A 25,752-nucleotide genomic window follows, 5' to 3' on the forward strand; every position below is an offset into this window, starting at 1 on the left:
CAGAGAATCATTTTTCCAGCAGAATGACAGACATCCTGTCCAGACGCAGCACGTGGAAAAAATAAAAAGAGCAAACTCACTTCTGGGAAACTCATCAGGGATCAGCGGGGAAACGTGACAGGTCATTCAATATTGTAGGATTACAAATGAGTGATTTTTGATGTCATACTTCTATTAATTTGGGTGAAGGTGAAATGAACATGATGATGACTCGTTTGCATTGTTCAGTACATGCCACAATTTGATTTGAATTGAGATACCCATTTTGATTCAGTCGTTTAATTTAATGCTGCCTTCGGATACTCTGGAAAAGATGATTCTTACCAATTACCAATTGGTAATTACAAATATGTACTGTTCATGTGCTTGTATTGTCGTAGCAACAAAAAACACATGGCAAGCACGTCTGTGTGGGGGAGGGGGGCGGAATTGGGAATTTTTTTTCAGTAGTGAGTAATCTAATTAATTACTTTTCCCATCTTTGCAACGCCGTTACGTTACTGTGGATGTGAAGGGGCTCGTTAGTACAATTTGGTTGAATGAAGCGTGTGTTGTCTGATTTTGTCACAGCTGCCTAGGAGAGAGCAGAGCGGGAGTGGGAAGGTGGGAAGGTGTTGTGGTGACGCCTTTGCAAACGCGATGATGGTTGGCTAGGTAATTTGGAGTGTTAGCATCGCATTCGCGTTCTCGTTAGCATTAGCATGGTGAGCGTCATTTTAACTCTCAGGCAACTTTTTTTTACATACAGTTTGTGGCGTCCAGGTGGGTACAATTAATTGAAAATAATGTAGTTTTACTGATGAGTGTGGATTATCATCACTAAGTTGCCGTTGTTCTTGTAGACGCTGCAATAAAATATATATATATTTTTTTTTATTACCAAAAATAGTCACTTGCTCTAAACTTTTCTTGAATTACTTATCTATTAACCTTGTGTGATGTTTTTTAATCAAAACAACAAGAGCAAAGATGGGAGAGGTAGTAGATTCAAAAAGTCACCTAAATATTGAAAAATATATATACATATATTAGTGGTGTGACGATATACACAAGTCACGGTTCGGTACATACAGTACCTTGGTACTGAAATCACGGTTCGGTGCGGGTTCAGTAAAACAAACAAGAACAAAAAGGCTTTTTTTTCTCACAGCATTTGTTAAGTTAAAGCTTGTTTACCGTTACTCTCTTATATAGGTGAAATTTAAAAAAGAAAAAAAAAAAAGTGTGACCTACGTTTTTTTGTTTGTTTGTTTCTCTGAATGAAAAAAAATCAGTTCAATCAGTTAATATAAACATATTTGATGTGAAAGATGTTGTAGTAACTAATTACTCTTACAATGAGGTAATTGAATTACACGTACTTACTCAATTACTTTCTGGGATAAATATTTTGTAACTGTAATTACTTTTTGAAAGTAAAAGTCACAACACTGCTTAAAACACTATATTACAGCTCTGTGTATAATCTTACGTTTCGGTTTATTTTGAAATGTTCAATTGATTCAAGTCAAAGAATGGAAGATTGTTGTTGATGCCGATACCACAAACGCCACAAGAGGCTGCTAACACACTGATTGTAACATTAAAAAAAAAACAATAGGAAATTTTAGGTTACTTTCCAATTGAGTCACTCTAACAAAATTATAGGCTTAAACCAATGAATCACACTTGAATAGGGATAGAAGTCACAATACAAGTCTACTACTATTGATGTTATCTTGTTGTTTACTCACAGGCAACATCAGGACGGTGCCAGGGGGTCCTGGTAGACCATCAGCACCAGGAAGACCAGGACGACCGGGAAGACCCTGACGGGTGAGGAAACAAAAACAAATAAAACTGTAAATACACTAGCACTTAAACTGCAAATACTCAAATCTAACCAAAATGAAATCTTTCAAATCAAGGCAAAAAATGCTTGTTGGTTGCATGTTTCAAGACAGCTTGCCAAGTCAGATTTTCCTCATGTGTTGGCAGATAATTTTTCTTCAATTAGATAATATATTCCACATGTCATTGCCTCGTTTTCTCATTTTTTAAGACCCAATTTTGATGTGTCAATAAATGGACATACTTAGCTAGCTGATGCAGTGTATATCTTTTTTCCTGCCAAGATTTTTCGAATAAATCTAATTTTCCTCTCCTATTGGCAGATAATTTGATCCAATCTAAGTAATATTTTCCTTATGTCAAGCCGTTTTTTCTTAATAGGTTGTTTTTATGGTAGCGCATCAACTAAAAAAAAGATCATTTCTAGCTTAGCTTTAGCTAAGAATTAAAATTTTAGGTGTAGATGGTTTACCTGATGTCATTCAGGTAGTTTTGAAGGCGTTTTTGTGCCACATCATCCTAAATTTACTCCATCGGCAAACATTACACTTAAAATCGGTAATATATTTTCACATAAATGCAGTTTTCATGACTGTTCTTACCCTCTCGCCGATATCTCCAGGAACGCCTGGTGAGCCGGCGGCACCCGTAGGTCCAGGAAGACCCTGATTTATAAGCACAAAAAGATGACACTCAACTTTCTCATATATCTCAAAAGGTTTTTTGGGGGAGGGGAAGTGATCAGACATGTACTGGAAAAGAAATAGGTGAAGTCCGTCAGAGGGCGCTCTTTATATGTTGATGAATTAAGACAGTGGGGGACTAAATAACGGACATCTGGGCAAGTCCATATCTCATCTGGGAAAGCGACCACTCCCTTTCTGAAGGAGGAAATCAAGACATGTTTTCTGCGCTGACATAAACAGGCCGGGCCGGGAAGAGAAAGCAGAGCAGCACCAACAATCGGGAGAAAAAGACATGCGGAGGACAATGTTCTGGCGGCTTGACTTACCGCTGGCCCCTCAGGCCCAGGCGGACCCTCCACTAGCATTCCCTGCAAGGCACAAAGCACACGAATGGTTATCGGTGCGCCTTTTGAAAAATCTATTAGGATGACAAGGTTGAGTCTTTACGCGCATTCCTGCCTGTCATTCCGTCACTTAAGCGGGTGATTAATCTGTACAGTCAACAAGCCCTGCAGTCAATGGCGCACCATATCGTGCACCATGACACGTACTGTACGTTCCTGCAAAGGCAAGCGGGTCAGGTTTACTGAAATATCAGTTTTGTGTTGGAAATGTTTTGAGTCGCCGGTTCTAGCATGGGAGTGCCTTCAAGAGATTGTGTGCCAAATTGAATCTGATTATGTTGTGGTCAGTTAATGATTATAAACATTTTTTTAACCTTTATTTGAATTAGTGTTCCGGGCAGAGAAAGGTTAGCCAACGAGTGGAATAGTGTGTGCGAGAGGCATGGGATGTTGAATGCAGTTTTTGACTGAATAGGGTGAGGGTGAGATCAAGGGCGTAGGTTTGCATAGGGGCGGTAGGGGCATAACAGTACTAACTTTTCAGGATGCTCAAATTGTCCCCACCAACTTTACAGCAACTCTATTTGCATTATGTGTTCAGTTATATAGGTAATTTAGATTGTCTTCTCATATGTTGTAAGAATAGAATTGACCCTACCAGTATTATGTGAATTATTTTCTTTATGTCCAGACTTACTGTACATGTACCCCTTTTCACCTGCTGGATGTGCCGGTCCATTTTTCTCCCTTAAACGCACGTTTGATTGACTGATGTCTTAACCCCCCACGCACACAGCCCAGACAACATGTCGACAACATGCCACCTCCTCCAACCCCTTTAAAGAGGAAGGATATTAGATTTTTTTTGGGCCAGCAGCAGCCACTATAAGTAATGTAAGAAGATGTAAACGTTGTGCAGGTGGGGAACACACCACTAATTTTGCTAATGAAAGTCCGACCTGCTTAAGACTTAGCATAACATTATACTGTCTGAACTTGCTAACCTGCAAAACTCGAGTAGGAAGCTGCTTAAAGGTTTAACCCCTACTCCCCAATTTTCATTTTTATTTTATTTATGTGGTCTTAAAGCAGTCAAAAAAGGGTGGCGTGCCCTCTCCGGGTTGGGGATGAGATCCTGCCCCAGGTGGAGGAGTTCAAGTATCTTGGGGTCTTGTTCATGAGTGAGGATAGGAGAGAGCGGAAGTTCGACAGGCGGGTCGGTGCAGCGTCTGCAGCGATGCGGACTCTGTACCAGTTCGTTGCGGTGAAGGAGCTGAGCCAAAAGGCAAAGCTCTCGATTAACCAGTTGAACTACGTTTATACCCTCACCTATGGCCGTGAGCTGTGGGTCATGAACGAAAGAACAAGATCCCGGACACAAGCGCTCGAGAGTTTCCTCCGCAGGGTGTTCGAGCTCCCCCTTAGTGAGAAACTCAGTCATCCTGGAGAGACTCAGGGTCGAGCCGCTACACCGCGTTAAAAGGAGCCAATTGAAGTGGCTCGGGCATCTGCTTTGGATGCCTTTTGGACGCCTCCCTGGAGAGGTGTTTGACCCAGGACGTGCTAGATAGACAATGTCTTTTGGCTTGCTTGGGAACGCCATGGGATCCCGCTGGAGGAGCTGGTTGAGGTGGCTGGGGAGAGGAAAGTCTGGGCTTCCCTGCCAAAGTTGCTGCTCCTGCCACCCAACCCCGGATTAAGCAGAAGATAATGAATGGATGGATGGGTCTTAAAGCAGCCCAAAGGGTCTTCTGTAGGGTTTGGCTGTGCTTGTGGACAAAAGCGTAGTGTTTTACTGAAGGAAGGCTCCATTTTTATTTTTGTTATTCACTAACTAAAACATTTTTTCAGTTATACTTAATTCATTTATTTAGATAGACAACTTTTGAGTGGTCATAGGACAAATTTTTTTTTTTCGCATTCCTGGATAGTTAAGAGATTATTAACAAGTTTGTATTTATTGTGTATGTTAATATCATATATGTTCAAATATTTCAATTTAAATTTGCTAATATAATTCAGGCATTAATTCTGGAAGTTTTCAAAATGTTTCTGTAGTAGTTTTTGAAAACAAAGTTTTGAACCGAATGGTCTAAAGTTAGGTTGTTATTCATTCACCCAGTCTGTTTGGTCTTTTAATGTCCTGTCCCCAACAAAAAGTGAACATGCATGTCATGCTGTTATATCGTTCCTACCATCATTGAGGCTAAACCTACGTCCTTGCGTGAGATGCTTGTAGCCCAGCACAATGTGAAAAGGGTTGCATCAACTGTTAGAATGTTATTGGGAAAACGTTTGTGGGGAAAAGACTTGTGTTCAACCGTGGTGGACTAACGCTATCAGTAAGATGGAAAAATTGGCGAAGGTGACAATACCAATGGGTAATTCTCATGAAAGCTATGCATTACGTTAAAGAACATTTACCTAAAATAGCCTAAAATTATTTTACTAAAATGACAGTGTCATCGCTGACTTTAACGATCCTGAGAATTAAAGTATTGGAAATTACTCTAAATATTTTTGCCTATTTTGAAGTGGCCCTAAATGAGCCCAGATCTAAAACCTATTAAACATCCATAGATGAGCTAAAATGTATAATCTAGAGAAAGTAGACTTACTCTCCAAAACTAGCTAGCTATAGTAGAATATCTTACCATTTGTGTGAATCTCATGAAATCTATGTATTACAGTAATGAAAGACATTTAAGAAAACTAGCTTAAATTTATGTTGTTAAAATGACGATGTGATCACTTGTAACGGTCCGGAGAATGAAAATATTGGAAATAACTAGGGATGTCACGATCGCATATTTTTGCTCCTGAGTCTGAGTTGAAGTCACTTGATTTTGAGAATCTGCTGTACCGAGTCCCGATCCGATACCGAAATATATATTTTTAATTGATTGACTATTTATGATGCTGTATTGAAGTGAAAACATCCAAGCTTTTAATGGATACATTACAGTCATGAATTTACAACTCTAAAATCAGTTAAAAACATAGAAAATACTATTTTGGAAAAAAAAATGGTGGACTGGACCACATAATTGATATAACCAACTCTTAACTAAAAACGAACTATTTCAGGCTTTAATGTCTATAGTTTAGGTTAGCTTCATGAGTATCACCTGGGATTGAAACATTTTGGGAGAAATATTTTAGACACCATTTCTATAAGAGTACATCAAACATATTGGGGAAGGTGTAAGTTTTTTGTTTTTTTTAAACCAATTAAAAGACTGTAAATGGAGTTGGGATGCAATTCAGTGACCTCAGCGGTTTTCCAGGGTCCCCGAGTCACCGCCCATTCATTGTTTACCTCACGCAATAGCTCAGAGTGGCTGCAGATGACAAGTCGCACATTTGTCTACGCGTACGTGCGATGAGAAAACCGTAGACATCTGTCTATTGTCTGGAAGACGGAGAAGCTAAACACCCAGACAGTGTAAATATGAAAACGCTCTGTCATGCTGCCGTGTATACTCGTTGACATTTGTTTTGGGAGTGACGCATCTTAGGTTCTCAACGAAACGCCTTCGAGGGAATTCTCAACCGCTCTCTGCCAGTGTTTAGACACGGCGCATTCTTTGTTTACAGATGACTGACGAGCCCCACATGGCTCTTCTCCAAATGTTTACATTGTCGTCCCGATGACCACAGATTCTCCCGGGTGGTACGTCCGCCGTCAGTTTTTGTCAGGATGGGTGCATATGGACGGTGGATGCAAACATCCATATGAGTGTGTGGGGACATAGGTGGGTGATTCTCATGAAACTAAACTAAACTAGGTCTGTGAAGGTTTTAGGGATGTAGTCATGAAAACCAGAAATAATTCATTTTTAATTGAAAGATGGTGATGTCTATTATGTGGCCCAGTCCACCGTTTCTTACCAAAATAGTATTTTCTATGTTTTTAACTGATTTTAGTGTCTTAAATTCATTACAGTAATGCATCCATGAAAAGCTTTAATGTTTTCACCTCAAAACAGCATCATAAATATTCAATTTCTTTATGAATACATACATTTGTTTAAAACCATATATTTTAGCAAATTATGACCATCTATAATGGTTTCTACTCTGGAAAAAAATATTTAAGCAAATCATGGTGTCCGAACATGCAGCTTTCATTACTGTTGCACTGTATTCATAGGTGATCATTACTATAATGTGTAATATTACATTTTTAGATATTAATCAGATATTTTACTGTAAATGAAAGAGTCATAGCATTCTGTCATTTTAAGCTAGCTTCGGTAAATGTCCTTCAATACTGTATTGCATAGCTTTCACGAGAATCATCCAGGTGGGGATGAATCACAACCTGTGCTTGACTCTCATAATCATTCAGTATGAAGCCAGTGGAAATCAAGAAAATGAAGTCGCCACTTCAATTAAGTCAGTATGTGGTTAGTCACACGTCAAGTCATAAAATGTTGCCCGTTTGTGTGCATTAGCCACTCACAATCTGTCACAGGTTGGAGTAAGTCATATAAATAGCATAGCATACTGTTGTTTTGCTAGCTTAGTGCCGTGTACAAATGCCCCAAAAGTTTCTCCTTAATACAATACAAGAGGTATACAATCATATCTTAAAAATGCAGATCTTTAAAAGTATTCATTCAAGATTTCTGAATTGATGTAGTTCAAGTCTAGCAAAGTCCTTCGAACGTTTGAGCCCCAAAAATATGCAACTGAGGTCTGACATGAGTCATGTCATGTTGACTGGCGTCCCCCGGGTTTGCGTGTTGATACTCACGGGTTCGATAATGGCAGGTTCTCCCTTCTCCCCTTTCTCGCCACGGACGCCATCGACCTGCAACAATAAACCCGAGCATTAGCCGCGAATCCTTTTTCTGTCTCCCTTCTTCAACTAGCTCCATCCCACTTGTCCTCTTTATTGCACACTCCCCCATTACCATTGCATCCTGTTCATCCTCACCTGTCCGTAATACTCGGTCTCGGCAGGAAGCACTTTGGAACCTTTGTCAGGGTATTCCAAGTCGTCGTAGTTCTCATCATAAATATTCAGATCCAAATCATCATAGTTGTTGATGTGCTCCGCCTTGAAAGAGTCCAAGTCGGTGTAGTCCCCCTCGCCATCAATGCCCAGTCCAGTTCCAGTGGCGATGGAACCACCGGCTCCGGCTCCAGCGCTGGCCGATCCGCCGCCCACTGTGGAGGAGCCTCCCGCCGACACTGAACCACCTCCGACCGAAACTGATCCGCCGCCGAGGGTGATCGTGGAGCTGCTTCCGCCGCCTCCTCTGGTGATGGTGGTACTGCTGCTTCCTCCACCTCCACCGCCAAGACTGATGGTGCTGCTACTGCTGCTTCCGCCCCCACCCAGTGTGATGGTGTCACTAGTGCCGCCAACTCCGAGGTCGATGGTGCCGCTTCCGCCGCCCAGCCTGATGGTGCCGCTGCTGCCTCCGCCACCCAGTGAGATGGTCCCACTGCTGCTGCTACCTCCGCCGCCAAGCCTAATTGTGCCGCTACTTCCGCCACCGAGGTCGATGCTACTGCTGCTCCCGGCCCCCAAGTCAATGGTTCCTCCACTAAGGCCCAGGTCGATGGTGCTGCTGCCACCGCCGAGGTTAATGGTGCTGCTACTGCTGCCGCCGCCACCGCCAATGTGAACTGTACGGCTAGGATTTGAGGAGAATGGAGGATGAAAAATATTTTTCCAGGTCAAGTCAAGTGTCATGAATATCAATGTCAAGCTAAGTTGTTGTCGCAAGTCCAAAAATTGGTAATTTAAGTCTGATTGACAGGATATAATGTGACTCAAGTCCTCTACCTGCTACTGCCTCCGCCAGTAGTCACGTGACTGTCCACGCCGTAATCCCCATCTCCGTAATCACCGTAGTCACCATACGACGTTCCGAGCTAGGAATATGCAAGCCATTAAGATTGACCGACTATTACGACTGGTGTCAACATCTGAAAAATTCACCTACAGTTGTTTTATTGATCGTGATCGAGGATCCGCCGCCACCACCTCCACCGGAGATAACCCTGGTTTCCACTGCGCTTCCTGTTCCCAGGTCAATCTTTCCGGCCGCTCCCAGATCCAGTTTCCCGCCGGTGCCCGTGCTTGTGATGGTGATTCGTTTAGAACCGTCGCCCTCGGGTGTAGGTTTCAGCTCATCATAGTAGCTCTCATAGGTCCCATAACTGTCATAACCATCGTATGCACCAGCGTCGTCCGTGGTGGTTGCCGAAGAGCTACTAGAGGAAGAGCCCGTGCTGGAAGACGAACTAGAAGACGAAGAGATGACCACTTTGCCACCTGTGCCAGCGGTACGAACGGCATCCTCCACTTTGGATGCCAGGCTGTCCGTGACCTGTAATGTACAGTAGCACAGATTTAGTGGCCCTTTTATTGATCGACTACCTTGACTACCTTAGTTGTCTCCTCTGCATCAGTTGAATCAAGCGATTTTCCGTCCACGTCTTCATAGTAGGGGTACTCATAATAGTAGCTGTCCTCCTCTGTGTTCTAGATCACAAAGAGGGACAATGAGAGACTGTTCTCTATTAAGTGATCAACGTACGATGAACGCACACCTGGCCACAAATTAACCTATACACATTATTGCCACAAGATGGTGCCAAAGCTTTTGGAGCGTATTAATTAGTATCAAGGAAATGTAGGTCATACGATAAAAAAGAAAAAAAATATTATAATAGTGTCTTAGAATCATAGCTTGTAGCACATATAATTTGAATCTTAAAGCTGTCCTTCATGAATAGCTTATTGGAAAGCAGTACCATTAATCCAGAAACAGGAATGCCTTTGACTTGTAGAAATGTTTACTGGACACCCCCTGTTCAAACTTGTTACCCCATCTATGAATGAGGAATGATTTGTTTGTTGAGTGAACGTTACACTCAAAGGTCAAGTTGCTGTTCTTCCTTGAACATGTTGCTAGGTCACGGTTAATTAGCGGTGCGGATCAGGGGAGGAATTTAGCTTTGGACAGGCATCTTTCAACATTGTCATAGCTCCACCTATTGCCCGACAAACCAACATACTCGCTCGGTGAAAAAGAGTGCTCCTGTTTGATGGACCATTCCAAATGGCTATGGGTTCAAGGCAATGAAATACTTTTGTAGTGCTTCAGCGTCATAGGCCTTGTTCAGACTGGCAGCCAAAATCTGATTTTTAGCCCGTCCAGATTTAAACTAGATGGCTCTCTTGTCGTCTGAACTGTCACAAAGCACAGAAATCTGATTTTTGCGAGACTGATTGAAAGCCCATACAGGTAGTTTTCATATCTGATATGCCCAAGTCTGAGCTCAGATAGGTTTTGTCTGTCTGTGACGTAATTCTATGCTGGATGACGCTTTCGTTGCCACAGAGTCCTGTCAGATGAGTCAATAATGTGGCCCAGTCTGAACAGGCCCAGATCTGATTTGAACACTTGCTAAGCATAGTGTAAACAGTCAGCTCTACAAATCAGATTTTAGGAATCAATTGGAATCAGATATGCCTGCAGTCATAATTCAGCCTTAGGTGCCGTTTACATGGTGACTCTCCGAGAATACGAAAAATTCCAAATTTGCATTTATATGGGCCCGTCTCCATTCGAACAATGTTGTAATTCCGCATGAAAACGATGTAATATTCATTCCAGGCCCTAGGGGGCAATGCAGATTTACAGGGCGACATAGAATGTTGCACTTTGACCCCACCAAGCTCCCTAAGCCCGGAAAAAAATATGCCCGCCCACTCGAAGCAATGGCATTTTTCTTTTGTTCAAAAAGGCACAAAATGGAAACGTTCTACATATTTAATTTAAAAATATTATTAAAACAGTAAATTAAAGCCGACATTCCGCCATATTTGCCGTTTTTAATGTTTAGTAGCGCCGCTGCGCACGCCCAATGTCACATGTACGAGTGCTGACATTATCGGTGCGGTATCGCGCCGCGGGAGCATTTGATATGCATGCCGAGGAAGCCCCCCTCAATCCCCCGCAATCGGATTCTTCCACTTTGGAGGCAGGATTCAGAATTTTTCGTCTTCGCCGACACCATATGCATGCGAGGCGAGTCCGCTACTCAGTCATTGCGTCTTTGTGTCGCAGAGTCGGCATGTAAACTGCCCCTTAGTCTATAGGAACTAGTATTCGAAGTGTATTGAGGAGTGTTTTGGCATAACAGAGACATTGATTTCTTTTTGGCTTGAACTAGAAATGGGATTAAGTTCTATCACATGTGACCTAGTCTCAAACCCTTGAAGTCTAAACATGACCCATGACTTGAAGTACTGATTTGACCTGCTAGAAAGTTAGCTGGAGGTGCTTGAAAACTGAAAGACTTGAGACTTGCTTATGATGACGAGGCCCACTTGAAAACTGAGATGAATCTTCTGAAGATCTTATTCTGATTGCAACAACTCACGTAGTCGTCAGTGTTGGGGTCCTGGTTCTGTGGTTGGTCGGGCACAGCCACTTCACAGTCGGGGCTGTAGTGCTCGCAGTAGTCATAGGCGGCGCGGTGGTCTGCTACAATCATTAGCTGCTGGATGTCTCCCTGGAAACAACGAGAAACAGGAAGTGAGCGAGACGACCGAGTTATGCATTTAAACAAACAAGGACAAGAGAGAGGGGGACGGACTATCAACAAATAAGGACAAAGTAGAACATCTGCACACAAACTAGGTCGGGGTCTGACTGTGACTTCAGGGCGTTCGTTTCCGCCCCTTTCATTTTTCTTAAGATTGCTGACTTTTAAAGACTTTTATGCCTCGGAGCTGACGGTGATGTGATTGCGCATAGCGTGAGCAGACCTGCAGAAGTTTGACTTACAGAAGATTGTATGGAGGGGTAGGCGGAGAGGGGCCGGCCAGTGGGCGGTAAAACGGTTATTTAAGAAAGAAAAAATGCTGACAAGCGCGGTTAGATTGATGGCGAGGCGAGCGCAAGAGAAGGGAAAAGAACATGAAGGCTCCGTGGGATCCCCAGGCTAGACTGGGAGCTGGGTACGGGTAGCTATGTGTGTCTGCTACAAGTGTATTGCTTCAGCCCAAACATGTTCTCATTGCACCTCCAAATGCAGTGATGTCATAGCGCATCATTCCAATATGCGATGTACTTAGCTCAAACAAATGAGGATGAAAAACGAGGCACAACTGTGGGAATGGACTCCCTTGCTCTGTGTTTCTAATTAGCCCCTCAGTCTTGGATGTGCCAGAAGTAACCTATTAACAAAATAAAAGCAAGAGGGCTTGAAAAAAAAAACAAAGAAAAGTAATGACATGATCTGCCTATAGAAGAAAATGTGACTTGGAACCAAGTTATTTCAACTGATTTGGATTCTTAATCAGGGATGTCAAATGTACGTCCCGCGGCCCACCAGAGGCCTCAATCCAACTCATGGGGTTGTTCTGCCTGGCTGGCAGGCTCATTCATGCTGTTCATAAAAAAATCATGCTTTTATTTTGACATTGGTGCTGTAACTAGGGGTGTAACGGTACACAAAAATCTCAGTTCAGTACGTACCTCAGTTTTGAGGTCACGGTTCGGTTCATTTTCGGTACAGTAAAAAAACAAAATGCAAAATATAAATGTGCTAGTTGTTTATTACACACTTTTGTGCTTTCAACAATAGGAACATTAGCCTATACAAAGCTAGAATTCTGCTCAAAAAGTAGCGGGTACGTAAAGATAATAATCCAACAACAATTTGCCTTTCAGACCCCGCGTATTGGTCAGCTTTCTTTCTGAAAGAAAGAAGAAAAAAGAAGTCCTGTGCTAAAAATAAAAGCAATCCCAAATGACAAAGATTTTAACATGTATTTTACAAATGAAATGCCTCAATGAATCATTTTTTTCCCTTATGAACGGTTTTCAAAAGCTTTATTGGTGGATTTTCTCAAGTTAAAGCGCCACACAAAAATTAATAAATTTAATTGTGTAAGCAGGATCAGTGTATTATTCTTATTATTTAACTACAGGTGTTTTAGCTCATTTCAATTTATTTTAATTAAATGGGCTATTATTTATTTTATTATGTGTTTATATTTTACAAATGTGATGTAGTATTCATTTATATTGTATATTTTATGTTGTATAACTTTAGTTCCTATGTGAATATTAGTTCCTACTTGTTTTGCTGTGGTAGGAGGGTTTTGTATTGAACACGGGGCCGTGTTGGTTATTATTATAGCAGAGAAGACAGCAGTAAATAAACAAAGACAAGTCAACTGTACCCTGATCTACCACTCAAGAGATCTGATGGACTCAAAAAGTGGGATACGATTGCATATTAGTTTGAAAATCGACCGTATTACACGAGTGACTTCCGGTCTGCCCGATCCTAGCTAGTAGTATTATCGCAGGAGGGCCGTGTCTCGCGTCAAATAATAAACTTTTTCTGCCGTTCCCTTTGCGTGCGTCGCGTTGATCCGCTTCTGGGACGCGTAACATGCGGCCACACTGCGACTGGTGTGCATTGGCTGCGTTCTTGCGGGGGCCACGTTGTCGCCCAGTTGACGTTTCTGGGTTATATACTGTCCTACCGTGTTGGTCCTCATTATAGTAGAGAAGACGGAGTAAACACAAAGAAACTGTAACCCGATCGACTCACAGCCTCGAAAAGTAAGGGTTACATTACGTCAGAAACTCGTTCGGTACGCCTCCGTTCCGAACCGAGCACCCCATACCAAAATGGTTCAATAAAAATACATGTACCATTACACCCTTAGCTGTAACCATAGATTTGTGATTTGTGCGATCCAGTGCAAGCGCTAGTGCACTTAGTTTTGTTTATTCATCCCCTACCAGTCAAAATGGATTTGACGTCTAACGCTGTCAATGACAGCCCAGGAATTGACTAAAAAATGCCACATAATCTACAGGAACGGACACCAAATCAAAAGGAAATAACCTTCAAGTCCCGCAAAATCAACTGGAAGCAGCCCTAAACGCCTTAAACATCTACAGAAAATGATCCAAAATTTATGGGGAGTGATCCATAACTAGAGTATCATCGTATATTCGCCCCCTCTCCGCTAAAATGGATTGGACGTCTAGCGCTGTCAAAGACAGCCAAGGAAGTGACCCAAAAATGCCCCAGAATCAACAGGAAGTAACCTTCAAGTGCCCCAAAATATTAACCGGAATCAGCCTTGAATTGCCGGAAAAAAAATCAACAACAACAAAAAAATGACCCAAAATTTATAGGAAGTGACCCATAAGTGTCTTTGTTCACCCCCCCCCCCCACCCCGACCTCAGTCAAAACTGATTGGACGTCTAGCACTGTCAATGGCAGCCAATCAGTTGACAAGGAAGTGACCTAAAAAATGCCCCCAAACCAACAAGAAATGGCTTAGAAATACTTCAAAATCAACAGCAAGCAGCCCAAAAAAAAATCGACAGGAAATTATGAATTTACAGTCAGTAAGTGACCCGTAAGTATCTTAAAATCACAAGGAAGTGACACAAAATGAACTCTTTGCCATTGACTACAAAAGATGTCCATTTCACTTAAATTGGAAGGACTGGCTGTGAATGCTCATCTTTGAGTACCACTGACGTCTAACGCTGTCAATGGCAGCCAGCGAGTTAACGTATATGGCCAAAAATGAGTTTGACACCCCTATTTTTAATGAAAGTGTTAGTTTGCAGAGTTGACACTCTGAACACTAAAACGTTGTGATCCCTTAATAGTCCTCAGACTCTGAGGGATAAATAATGTTTCCTGCTCTGTCTTGGCTTATCACTGTCGCTTACTTTGGGTGCAAGAAAACAAATCCCTATGCTTCCTCTGAGACAAGAGGAATGAAATAGCCCCGAAATGGTCAAGTGACCACGTCTCCGTTTCGGGATAAGTGAGGATTTGGAGTCGGTTTTGTCGTTAGGTTTGGCGAGAGGTGGTGATTTGCAGCTGTGCTCTAAGGGGAGGATGGGATTTCGGTATACAGAATGAGCTCACACTTGGTCGGGAATTACATTCGCAGTGCTGTTGAGAACAACGTGACTATGTTCCCTGGGCTTTGTTCTACAAGGCTCCGGAAAAATGACGTATAATAGATCCATTCATCTAAAGCTTCAATAGAGTAAGATTAGGGTAACCAATAACCCATGTAATCCATTGGCTAACCTATCGGGTTACATGTCATAACATTGGATGTTGGGATTCATTTCACACTAAATAAGGGAAACGTCAAATAACATCATGCTTGTTGAGGGTGATTTTACGAAGATGAATCCTGGTTTGACACTTGATTGTACGAATCATCTTTATCATTATCTTATGGTCAACACACAGAAAGAATGTATTTGTCAGTTTCAACCCGCCCAATGACAGAGGCAGTTGTCATGATGCAACATGGTAAAGTGACATCACCAGGATAGTCATAACTAGAGTTGTCCAATAATGACATTTTAACCGATATAGTCAACTCCAAAAATCCGATACCAATATTAAACCAATACCGATATATGCGGTCGTGGACTTAACATATTATGGCTAATTGAATTATGATGCCCTACTGAATGCATTAATAATGATAATGCTCACATAACAAATCCCAAGCACCTTAGCTAGGAGCAGAGGTGGGTAGTAATGCGTTACATGTACAGTACTCAGTTACATGAACTTGAGTAACTTTTTGAGAAAAATGTACTTCTTGTGCTTAATGTACTTAAGAGTAGTTTTACTAAGCCATACTTATTACTTTTACTTGAGTAGATTTGTGAAGAAAAAAACGCTATTCTTACTCCGCTACTTTGGGCTTTACAAGAGTCGTTACATTTTCCCTCTGTATTGCCAGTGATGCCAAGAGTAGCTCTACCAATTTCACCAATGAGACGTTGCAACAATAATCACATGACTCCATTATACCAATCAGACGCAAGCTTGCAGTTCTATGATCACGCCAGCCTGTTCATTCATGTGGTGTCTTTAAAGCACCATGAAAAATGTGGTATTTCATATAGAGCGCCGCCCTTAACATGACTCGAAAGCGTGGCTTTTAACCTCGCTCCCAATTTTTAGTTGTCACCGATTGACCACGGAAAACTGGAGATATGATCCTTTTAATTTCATAATAGGAACTATGAAGGAACTATTCACAATTCAAACTAGGAACTATTTTCTTCATTAGAGGGCACTCATGCTTTTTGGACGAATAGTGCTTTATTTCTGTCAATTTCTTTTTCTCTTGCCGGAATTCAATTTTTTTTTTTGTATTTGGCTTAATGTATTTTTGTAATGCGTTATTGCACAGTATCATAACAACAGTTCATATAGATAACTTTATGCTGAGAAAAAACAAACATTGTTTGAAAAAAAAAATAAAAAAATGTAAGTAGTTACTCACAATGTTACTCTTACTTGAATATTCTTTTAACCAAGTACTTTTTTACTTGTAATTGAGTATTTTTTTGGATGACTACTTACACTTGAGAAATATTATTTTGAAGTAACGCAACTCTTACTTGAGTAAAAGTTATGGCTACTTTACCCACCTCTGGTTTGGAGACATCTAATAAGTCAGTATTATCCGATATCATTTTAAAAATGCAAAAATTCCATTGACGGTAGAAGTTTTGACTGGATAAAGGAACGAGTGTAACTGCGGAGAAAAAAGTGCAGAAGTGCACAAATCAGCAGTTTTATGGAGCCAATGTCAAAATAAAAGCATGTAATTCTGTATGTACAGTATAAATGAGCTACAAACGTGCCTGTCAAGCAGAACAACCCACCACGGGGTCCACCTCGGCCCGCGGGCCACACGTTTGTCACCCTGTTCTATGCCATTCGTCGACAATGCCGAAGATAATCTTCTTGTTCCCCGACTTGGAGCTTGAGAGGCTCTTTTTAGTGCAATATGTGCAGCTGTTGTACAGATGTGATGCGCTGGCGAATGTTAATGCAACATTTCTGGTTGAAATGAGCGCAATGTAATTACACGATCCTCAATCACTAAAGCGAGACCAAAAAAACACCATTGATCAAACATGTCATGTATGCAGTGATTGAAATGCAAATAGAAGTGGGAGGGAAACGCTTGTCACAATCAAACCCTTAATCCTTGTTGGACCCCGGTACTTTTCCGCTTGTGTCCAGGTGAAGGCGGGAGAGAGTTCCGCAGCCAAACATCTGTCTCCCTGCCTGAACCCAACCCAAAACTATTCAGGCTGAACCGCGTTCTCTGGACCCCGTCCCTCTGAAATGCATTCCCACGATGTGCGATTTTTCTCAAAAAGCTTCACAACAAAGTTACAACATCTGTCATTGCAAGCACAACAATGCAAAAAAACAAAAACCCACAAGCGTTGACATTTTAAAGCATTGTTTGTCCAAGCCATGGTTGAAAATGTTCTGTTGAATAGCCTGTCCAGGTGAATCTTGGTAGCCGTTGTGACATGCTAAAACTTTACAACCAAATGTAAAGAATAGCAGCAAATGACAGAAATAACTATCATTTGCACTATCATATCGAGTCAGCAATCTGCCTCTATGTCCGAGTACTGTAAATTACATGTATGTTATATTATCACGACATCACCACTTGCTGCTAGTCGCTTAGGCTGGGTTCATACCGCCAGTCTTACATAGAGGTCAACCGATTTGGCAGTTTCAAATACCGATATTCATTCATTCATTCATTTTCCATGCCGCTTTTCCTCACGAGGGTCGCGGAGGTGCTGGAGCCTATCCCAGCTAACTACGGGCAGTAGGCAGGGGACACCCTGAACTGGTTGCCAGCCAATCGCAGGGCACAAATACCGATATATTAACAAAAATTTCAGCTGATTACCGATATTGTAAACCGATATTATATGCCGAAATACTTTTTTTTTTTTACAGCATGTAGATTATGAAAGACTTTTTTTTTTTAAATTGCTCAGCTTCAAATTCACAATGATGACCTGAGACTTAAAGGATGAATTCGATTTAGTGCTACCAAACCAACAAACGCAGCACTTCTTTTTATGATTATACACACTCAGCAAGAACAGTACATTATTTTCAAATAATTAAACCCACCAGGACGTCACGACAAGAGGTAAACAAGTGAGTTAAAGAGGATGCTAGCCATGCTAAAGCTAATGCAAACACGAATGCAACACAAACGCTAAGAGTTACATTTAGAGTGCAAGGATCACTCAGTAAACACCTTAAAGGCTAAAGCAACATTGCATGTTCTCCCATGTAAGATAAAAATTATCTTACACTATTTACAAAACAGGCAAGCCTGAAGCTTCCTGTAGCAGCCTGCCTCCAAGCTGCTGCAGGGTCCTTCCAGGATCCTACCGTCAGTCAGCGGTGGCAACGGTTGCCCACACAGATGCCTGATCAAAAATTACTTTTTTTTGGCTTATGTTTTTTATTAATTGTTTATTGGAAAAAGTCCATACATTGGCCGGCCGATATATCATTCGACCTCTAATCTTAATGTACAGATTTTTTTCTTGTTTTCCGACTCGAGTGAGGCATTAACTTGACGGTCTGAAGTCGGATAAAAGTGGAACATTTCAAATCCGATCTAGGTCACTTTCATTTGTGGGTCTTAAATCTGATCTGGGCCACATTTTTCCAGAATGTGTCTGCGGTCTGAACTCTCAAGTCTCCCAAATCAGAATTCAGACGACCGTTGATGACGTTAGTTTGTATTTTTAAGCAACGGGTGAATTGGCAAGATGAAGTAGTCCGGGAAATAAAATCAAACATGGAGGGCTGCTGTGCAAGCATTCCGCTACTTCCATAGCTCAAGAGTTTCAACTTAATCCATGGACAGTGACGTCATAGACCACTATGTTAATTGTGCTAGCATATGTTGGCGCTCCTTTCTTGTGACGTATTTTTCTACATCTGTGCCTGGAGGTCACTTTACTCCGTGCGACTTTGTTATGTGTCTATTATTTGTCTTCCACGCATGTGCGACACTTTTCGCGATTGAAAATGGCGGTCTGAACGGGCATGCAAAAAAAAAACAGATATGACAAAAAAAATCTGATTTGTGCATTAAAACCTAGCCTTATTCACTTTATTCCCAATCTGTGTACACTGTTTTTTATATTAGTCTTCTGTACTTTTGTGTTTGTTTTATGCAGTGCCCGATATGGCGAAGATTTAAATCTCATTGTGTTCTGTACAATGACAATAAATAAAGCCATTCTATTCTACTCAATTCTATTCAAGTTTGTTCTATGTACGAAAGTCAGTAACCAGGTGTGTTGTTGTAAACTGTGACAGGAAGTGGGGAGTAATGTGTGTGTTATATTTACTTGAGGACTTTTTTTTTCTTTTTTCAGAAAAACGTACTATATAAATAAACAAGAGTAGGTTTACCACACCATACTTTTTACTTTTATGTGAGTAGAAGAAACGCTACTCTGACTCTGCTACTTTGGGCTATACTTCTTGTTTCCTCTTTATTCTACATATGACATTTGACCAGTGGTAGAATGTAACGAAGTAAAAGTACTCAGTAACTGTACCTAAGTAAGTTTATCTGTACTTTACCTGAGTACAAATATGAAGTGGTACTTTTTACGTATGCTTCAGTACATTTTACAGCACGTATATGTACTTTTTACTCCACTACTTTTCAAGTTGTCGCCTGCGTTACACGTTACTTTTGTTTTCTTTTTTTCTCATTGTGAATTGATAATTTCGTTTTCATGCCTTCGGCGCAATCAATAGGCCCCTCGCAACTATACCGTAATCGAGCACCAGAGGCAGCAACACGAGTACAAGCAAGATTAGGCAGGTGAACAAGATATTGACCAATAAAAGAAAACCCGTGAGAGCAGCGCACTTTCAGATGGGTGCTGCACACTCTTGTACAGTAGGTGGGGGTTCAGCACCTGATAGTTGTTTGCAATCCGCCATTAATCTAAGTTTCAGATTTTTTAAAATTGTTAAGCTTCTGTTTACAGGGCAGTCAATTTTATTTCTCCTTTTTTTCCATTCAGCAGTTTTAAATAAAACTGAGCAGTCATTGAATTTTCTGGTTCTTACTTGGATATAAATAATTAGGGCTGTCAAAATTATCGCGTTAACGGGTGGTAATTAATTTTTTTAATTAATCACGTTAAAATATTTGACGCATTTAACGCATGTGCGGAATGACCCGCTCAAACAGATTAATGACAGCGCAGTGTCATGTCCTCTTGTTACTTGCATTTTTTTATTAGTGTTTTGTCGCCCTCTGCTGGCGCTTGGGTGTGACTGATTTAATGGGTTTCAGCACGCTCTGGTGACGTGATTAAATGGCGACGTGAACTTATACCAATAGACAGTGCTCTATGGACCAGCTAACGTCTGCATCCAGTATTCAGTGGCAGTTCTCGCAGTCTCATCACACTGTTTGCGTCCTATACATTAACTGCTTGCGAGTTGCATTCTTTCTTTGTATATATTCATGAGCATTGTGCTTTTATTATAAAATTTCTATAACTTGTACTAACATTGATCTTTTTAGAACTACAAGTCTTTCTATCCATGGATCCCTTTAACAGAATGTTAATAATGTTAATGCCATCTTGTTGATTTATTGTTATAGTAAACAAATACTTACATACTTACGTATGTTGAATGTATATATCCGTCTTGTGTCTTATCTTTCCATTCCATCAATAATGTACAGAAAAATATGGCATATATGAATTGCGATTAATTACGATTAAATAAGTTTTAAGCAGTGATTAACGTGATTGAAAATTTTTATCGTTTGACAGCCATAAATACACACACACACACACACACATATATATATGTTACATTTTTGCATCAGGAGAAAATACTTTTACTTGTAAATAAATTTTAAAACAAGTACTTTTGTATTTTTACTTGAGTAAATTATTTCTCAGATACTTGTACTTTTGCTTAAGTTTTTTTGCACCTGTATGTGTACTCTAATGTGTACCTGTAGTCAGGTAAGAAAAAGAAAAAGAAAAAAGTTAGTACTTCTTCGACCACTGGATTTGACTTTATTTTTGCCAGAGATGCCGATAGTGGCTCTACCAGTTTCACCAGTCAGACGTCGCAACGATAATCACATGACTCCATTGTACCAATTGGGCATAATGATAGTCACATGAACACACACAAGCTTCCAGTCAGAAGTTCGATGATATCGCTGGCTTGTTCAATCATGTGGCGTCTTAAAAAAATTTTTCACTCCATATATAAAATATTTCATATATAAAATCCTGTCTCCCAAAGACTCTGGAGTTTTTGGAGTTTTTCCTTGCTGACATGGAGGGTCTAAGGATGGGGGATACCCAGGACTTGAATTTATTTATTCATCTTTGTTGCTTCATTTGCTGTTTCTGATTGTGTATCATATTGCCTCTGCAAAGCCCTTTGAGACAACGTTGTTGTGATCCAGGGCTATACAAATAAAATTGAATTGAATTGAATTGAATGAAATTAAATTGAACTGTCAAAATAATCAAAAGTTCGGATTCCGAACTCTCCCAGTTTTTATTTGGCATTGATCGACCACGGAAACAGATATGCTTGTTTTAATTTCATGGTAGGAAATATTTTTTCTCCACTAGAGAGCACTCATTCTCTTTTGACTGGTGAGCTTTCATTTCTGAAGATTTTTCCAGTCACAATGCAAGGAATTTTACGTATTTTGGGGTGCCTAATATGGTTATGTAATAGCTTATAGTACAGTATAATAACAGTTAAAATAGATGGCGTGCTAAGATAAAAAAATATATATATATCGGAAATTGTTAGCAGTTCTTCATTACTTAGGACTCTTTTCACCGAATACTTTTCGACTTAAACCTTAAATGTAAATGTTTTGTATGACTACGTTTACTCGAGTCATATTATTTTGAAGTAACACTACTCTTACTTGAGTAAAATTTTTGGCTACTCTCCCCACCTCTGATTGTAACAATAATTTGTCCAATTCAGTGGCGTTCAGCCACATTGCAAGCTCGGTGGCCGTTTGTTTTTGATTACTTGTGAGTCGATGGCATTTTTTTTGTTAAGTGGTCCATAAACGCTGAATTAACTTAATTGCGGTGTCCCCTTGCAGCAGGACCATTACGGAACGCTGCTCTCTAGAATCCAGCAATGGTTTGCTTATTCCGCCTCACCTAGCAGCTTGATTAGGTTAAATCCTCAGGACAAACGGCGTTAGCGGTGACCCTGGGAGGTCCAAGTCCCTGGTTAATGGTACATAAACAGAATATTTACACATCTTGGCTGCGGGCCAGTGGCTAAACCCAAGCTGCCAGCTCAGCTTGCCTGCCGTAAATCAGCATTCAATATAAGAAGCGAGCTGTGATGACACATTCTCGCATTTTGTGTTCATCGCTAACAGCTTCATCCCGTGTCTCTCTGGGCCATATGCCCATTTCTCATTCGTTTTATGGGGGTGTGGAAAGGTGGAAACTAGATCTGCTCCCCTCCTATATCAGACATTGTGCGTGTTTGACTTTTCCTAGAAAAATGGAGGAGGACTGACTGAAGAAATTCAAGGGAGCAAACATCTGATTCAAGTTAGAGAACTCATTTTAATTGGTGGAAAGTCCTTACAGATATTTCTTTTCCTAAACCAACAGTATGGAAACATGTGACAAATGGATGGCGGATGCGTTAAAGTACAATGACCAGGTTTTAGTTGAAGCATACTGATGCAATGTTGTAACCATGTGTTGCTTGGTTTGCATTACCAGACATGACTGTGAATACTTTGAAGTAAACACTTTGAATGTTAATATGGTGGATTAGAAGCATATGGATACATATTAAGCACTATTTATTTATTCAGTCAATTTCTGTAGCACGTATCCTCACAAGGAACGCGAAGGTGACGGAGTATTTGTTGTGGTAGTTAGTAAAAGAGGGAAATTGATTGTGTAATGATCTATTGAAGGCAATGGACATCCAATCCATTTCAAATGAGTGGAGCTCCAGCACCTCCTAGTTAAAATGGATTGGACGTCTATTGCTGTCAACGTAAGCCAAAGAGTTGAGCAAAGTGGAGAGATTTATAATGCAAAACAAAAAAATAATAAAGCAATATAATTCCGAGAGGAAAATACACATTTATTTGAATTTTTGTCTTTATTCTGCTTCTTTATTTCAACTTGTTTTGATTTAGTTTTTTCAAGTTTTATTTTTTTAAGTGATTAGATTTAAGAATTTTTTTAATATTTTTTTTTATTACTCATGGCTTTATAAAATTGTGTTTTATTATTTATGAATTACGATTTAAACTATATTTCCCCCCAAAATGATCCTTTAATTTATTCATTTATTTTATTTAAAATTATTATTATTATTCTTTTTCAATTTATCTATTTTCACAAATGTACATTTTCTAAAATGATTCTTTATTTTATTTTGAATAATTCATATTTATTATTCATGGCTTTTTTTAAACTTTCATTTTTAATTTTTATATTTAATACTATTTAAATAATTGATGCGCCCCAATCTTTAAATTAATTAATTCATTTTATTTTATTTTATTTTAAATTTATTGCAATGTTTTATTTTTGGAAATTGATTTTTTTTTTTTCAATCAATGTTTATTTTATTTGGAATTATTCATATTTCTTATTGCTCTTGGCCTTTTCCCGATTTGCATTTTTAGAATTTTTATATTTAATACTATTCTGATATTTGATACTACCACTATCCCTAAATTAATTAATTTGTTTTATTTATTTTACGAATATATATATATATATATATATATATATTTTTTTTTTAAATTTATTACAATGTTTCATTTTTGGAAATTGAAATTTATTTTGTGAGTTTTTATTTTATTTTGAATTATTCATATCTTTTATTGCTCATGGCTTTATTTTTTTATTTACAGTTTTTAAATTCTTTTATATTTAATACTATCTAAGTAATTAATTCATTTTATTTAAAATTAATCATATATGTTTCTCACTGCCCATTACATACAAGCAACACAGATACGTCAATCTGATGCCAAATGAGGTCTGCAAAATACTGTCTGGTGGGTCGCAATTGGCCCCTGAGCCGCAAGTTTGAGGCCCCTGTCTTATATGTATGGAATAAAAGCATAATTCGTGCATGAAGGTGTAAATTATTTCATAAAAATCGGGTACATTCGAAATGTATGGAAGAAAAGTCTTTCAAGGATCGTAAAACCTAATGGTCTCGCACAGTAGGCGAGACCAAGAGAAAGCTCTGGATGATGTCATGCCATGTGGCGACAATTCCAAGACTGACCTCAGCTGCAAGCTCATCACTTTTTCCAGAGTTGGCTTCGACTGCCTTTGCGTGCGCATCCCTGTTCACCAGCCTCTCCGCCATAACCTTACACTTTACATTGACTTACTGTAGCCATGTCCAAACTTAGTTTAATGGCCATTTTTACCATTATAAATCGAAATAAGTCGATTGTTTTTCTTTCCATACATTTAATCGGGTGGAATGATTGCGAAACGTTAATTGTGTTTATCATATTTCCAGACACAACTTTGTCTTTGAACAACACAGTCGGCAGAACCGAGACAAGCCACCAGACGGTACTCATGGACGTTTGTCCCGCTGACCACGACATCCACTTTAAAAACCAAACCGCAAACCAAAGCTTGAGGGTTTTCGGGTAAGTACTTTCGCAATGCCTGACCACCTCTGAGCTTCCATGGACATGACAGCATGTGGGGGGTCATACACAGAACACAAAGCATGCTGACGGAGCAGATATTACACCAAAATAACTTTACTGTGGAAAATATACATAGTAAAGGAAAAAAATTATGTGACTGATATATATATATATTTTTTTTTTAACAAAAGGTATATTTTTAGTTGTGGGTAAAGTAGCTAAAAAAGTTTTACTCAAGTTAGAGTAGCCTTTCTTCAAAACAATATTATTAAGGTGAAAGTAGTCATCGAAAAAATTTACTCAAGTACAAGTAAAAAAGTATTTGGTGAAAAGAGTACTTAAGTCATGCGTAACATTGTGAATAACTGCTTAAGATGTTTGATTTTTTTTAAGCATTGGTATTTTTTTCTCAGCACAAAGTGAACTGTGAACTGTTAGTACTATAACCTATTAAATAACCACATTTAGCCATAGAAATATTTTTTTTTAAATCATTGAATTATGGCGAGTGAAAAAATTCTGCAGAAATGAAGCATTGTTCGCTCAAAGAGCATGAGTGCCCTCTAGTTGAGAAAAAATATTTCCTATTATGAAATTAAAAGGATCAAATCTCTGGGTTTGCTTGGTCAATAGGTGCCAAATAGAGGTTAAAATCCGCACTTCGAGTCATCTCGAGGGCAGTCAAATACTTAATTTTTTTACAGTGCTTTAAAGACGCCACGTGATTAGGCAGGCCGGCTTGATCATAGAACTGAAAGCTTAAATCTGATTGGTTTAATGGAGTCTTGTGATTATTGTTGCGACGTCTCATTGGTGAAACTGGTAGCGCCACTGTCAGCGTCTCTGGCAAAAAGAAAATGTAAAATCTAGTAATGTAGGTAGAATAAAGAGGAAAAATGTAAAGACTAGTGTAGCCTAAAGTAGCGGAGTAAGATTAGCGTTTGTTCTTCACAAATCTACTCAAATAAAGTACAAAGTAGTGATGCACAACAATGCATTTTCCAACCGATACCGATAACCGATAATTTCCTCCTCCTTCCAGCCGATAACCGATAATGTCAAGCTGATAATTCCATTAAAAGATATATACAATTTTAAATTATATACAAGAGCAAATGTTACTGTGCAAAAACTGAATTTATTGCTTTTCTCCACATCAAATGTGAACAAGTAGTAAATTCCAACATCTAAACAATGTATATTAAGTAGTTAATATTAATAATACTTACAAATTAAATACTTAATTGCACAAAAATGTCTTTAGGAGGGGTTGATGCGCTGGCACAGAATTGGACTAAACTGCGTCGA

The 25,752-nt window shown here is 39.6% G+C and overlaps 1 protein-coding gene and 1 long non-coding RNA gene across 4 annotated transcripts in view; one reads left to right on the forward strand and one right to left on the reverse strand.

The window, feature by feature from the left end:
- LOC130905091 (uncharacterized) lies at positions 1 to 24,542 on the forward strand. The gene is made up of 3 exons (XR_009061024.1): positions 1 to 121; positions 1,736 to 1,815; positions 24,306 to 24,542. It is a non-coding gene; the product is annotated as an uncharacterized LOC130905091 (long non-coding RNA).
- The window catches only part of col5a1 (procollagen, type V, alpha 1), a 127,290-nt gene that overhangs the window by 55,701 nt on the left and 45,837 nt on the right, over positions 1 to 25,752 (reverse strand). For all 3 annotated transcript variants that reach the window (XM_057818117.1, XM_057818116.1, XM_057818118.1), the window contains exons 5-13: positions 11,270 to 11,401; positions 9,267 to 9,362; positions 8,821 to 9,207; positions 8,661 to 8,749; positions 7,803 to 8,508; positions 7,620 to 7,676; positions 2,843 to 2,884; positions 2,433 to 2,495; positions 1,734 to 1,808 (exon numbers count right to left, since the gene is read on the reverse strand). In XM_057818117.1, the coding sequence (XP_057674100.1) occupies positions 1,734 to 1,808; positions 2,433 to 2,495; positions 2,843 to 2,884; positions 7,620 to 7,676; positions 7,803 to 8,508; positions 8,661 to 8,749; positions 8,821 to 9,207; positions 9,267 to 9,362; positions 11,270 to 11,401 (1,647 nt within the window). The remainder of the gene's footprint in view (positions 1 to 1,733; positions 1,809 to 2,432; positions 2,496 to 2,842; positions 2,885 to 7,619; positions 7,677 to 7,802; positions 8,509 to 8,660; positions 8,750 to 8,820; positions 9,208 to 9,266; positions 9,363 to 11,269; positions 11,402 to 25,752) is intronic.

The sequence above is a fragment of the Corythoichthys intestinalis genome, chromosome 17 (genome assembly GCF_030265065.1).
Source record: "Corythoichthys intestinalis isolate RoL2023-P3 chromosome 17, ASM3026506v1, whole genome shotgun sequence".
Lineage (NCBI taxonomy): Eukaryota > Metazoa > Chordata > Actinopteri > Syngnathiformes > Syngnathidae > Corythoichthys > Corythoichthys intestinalis.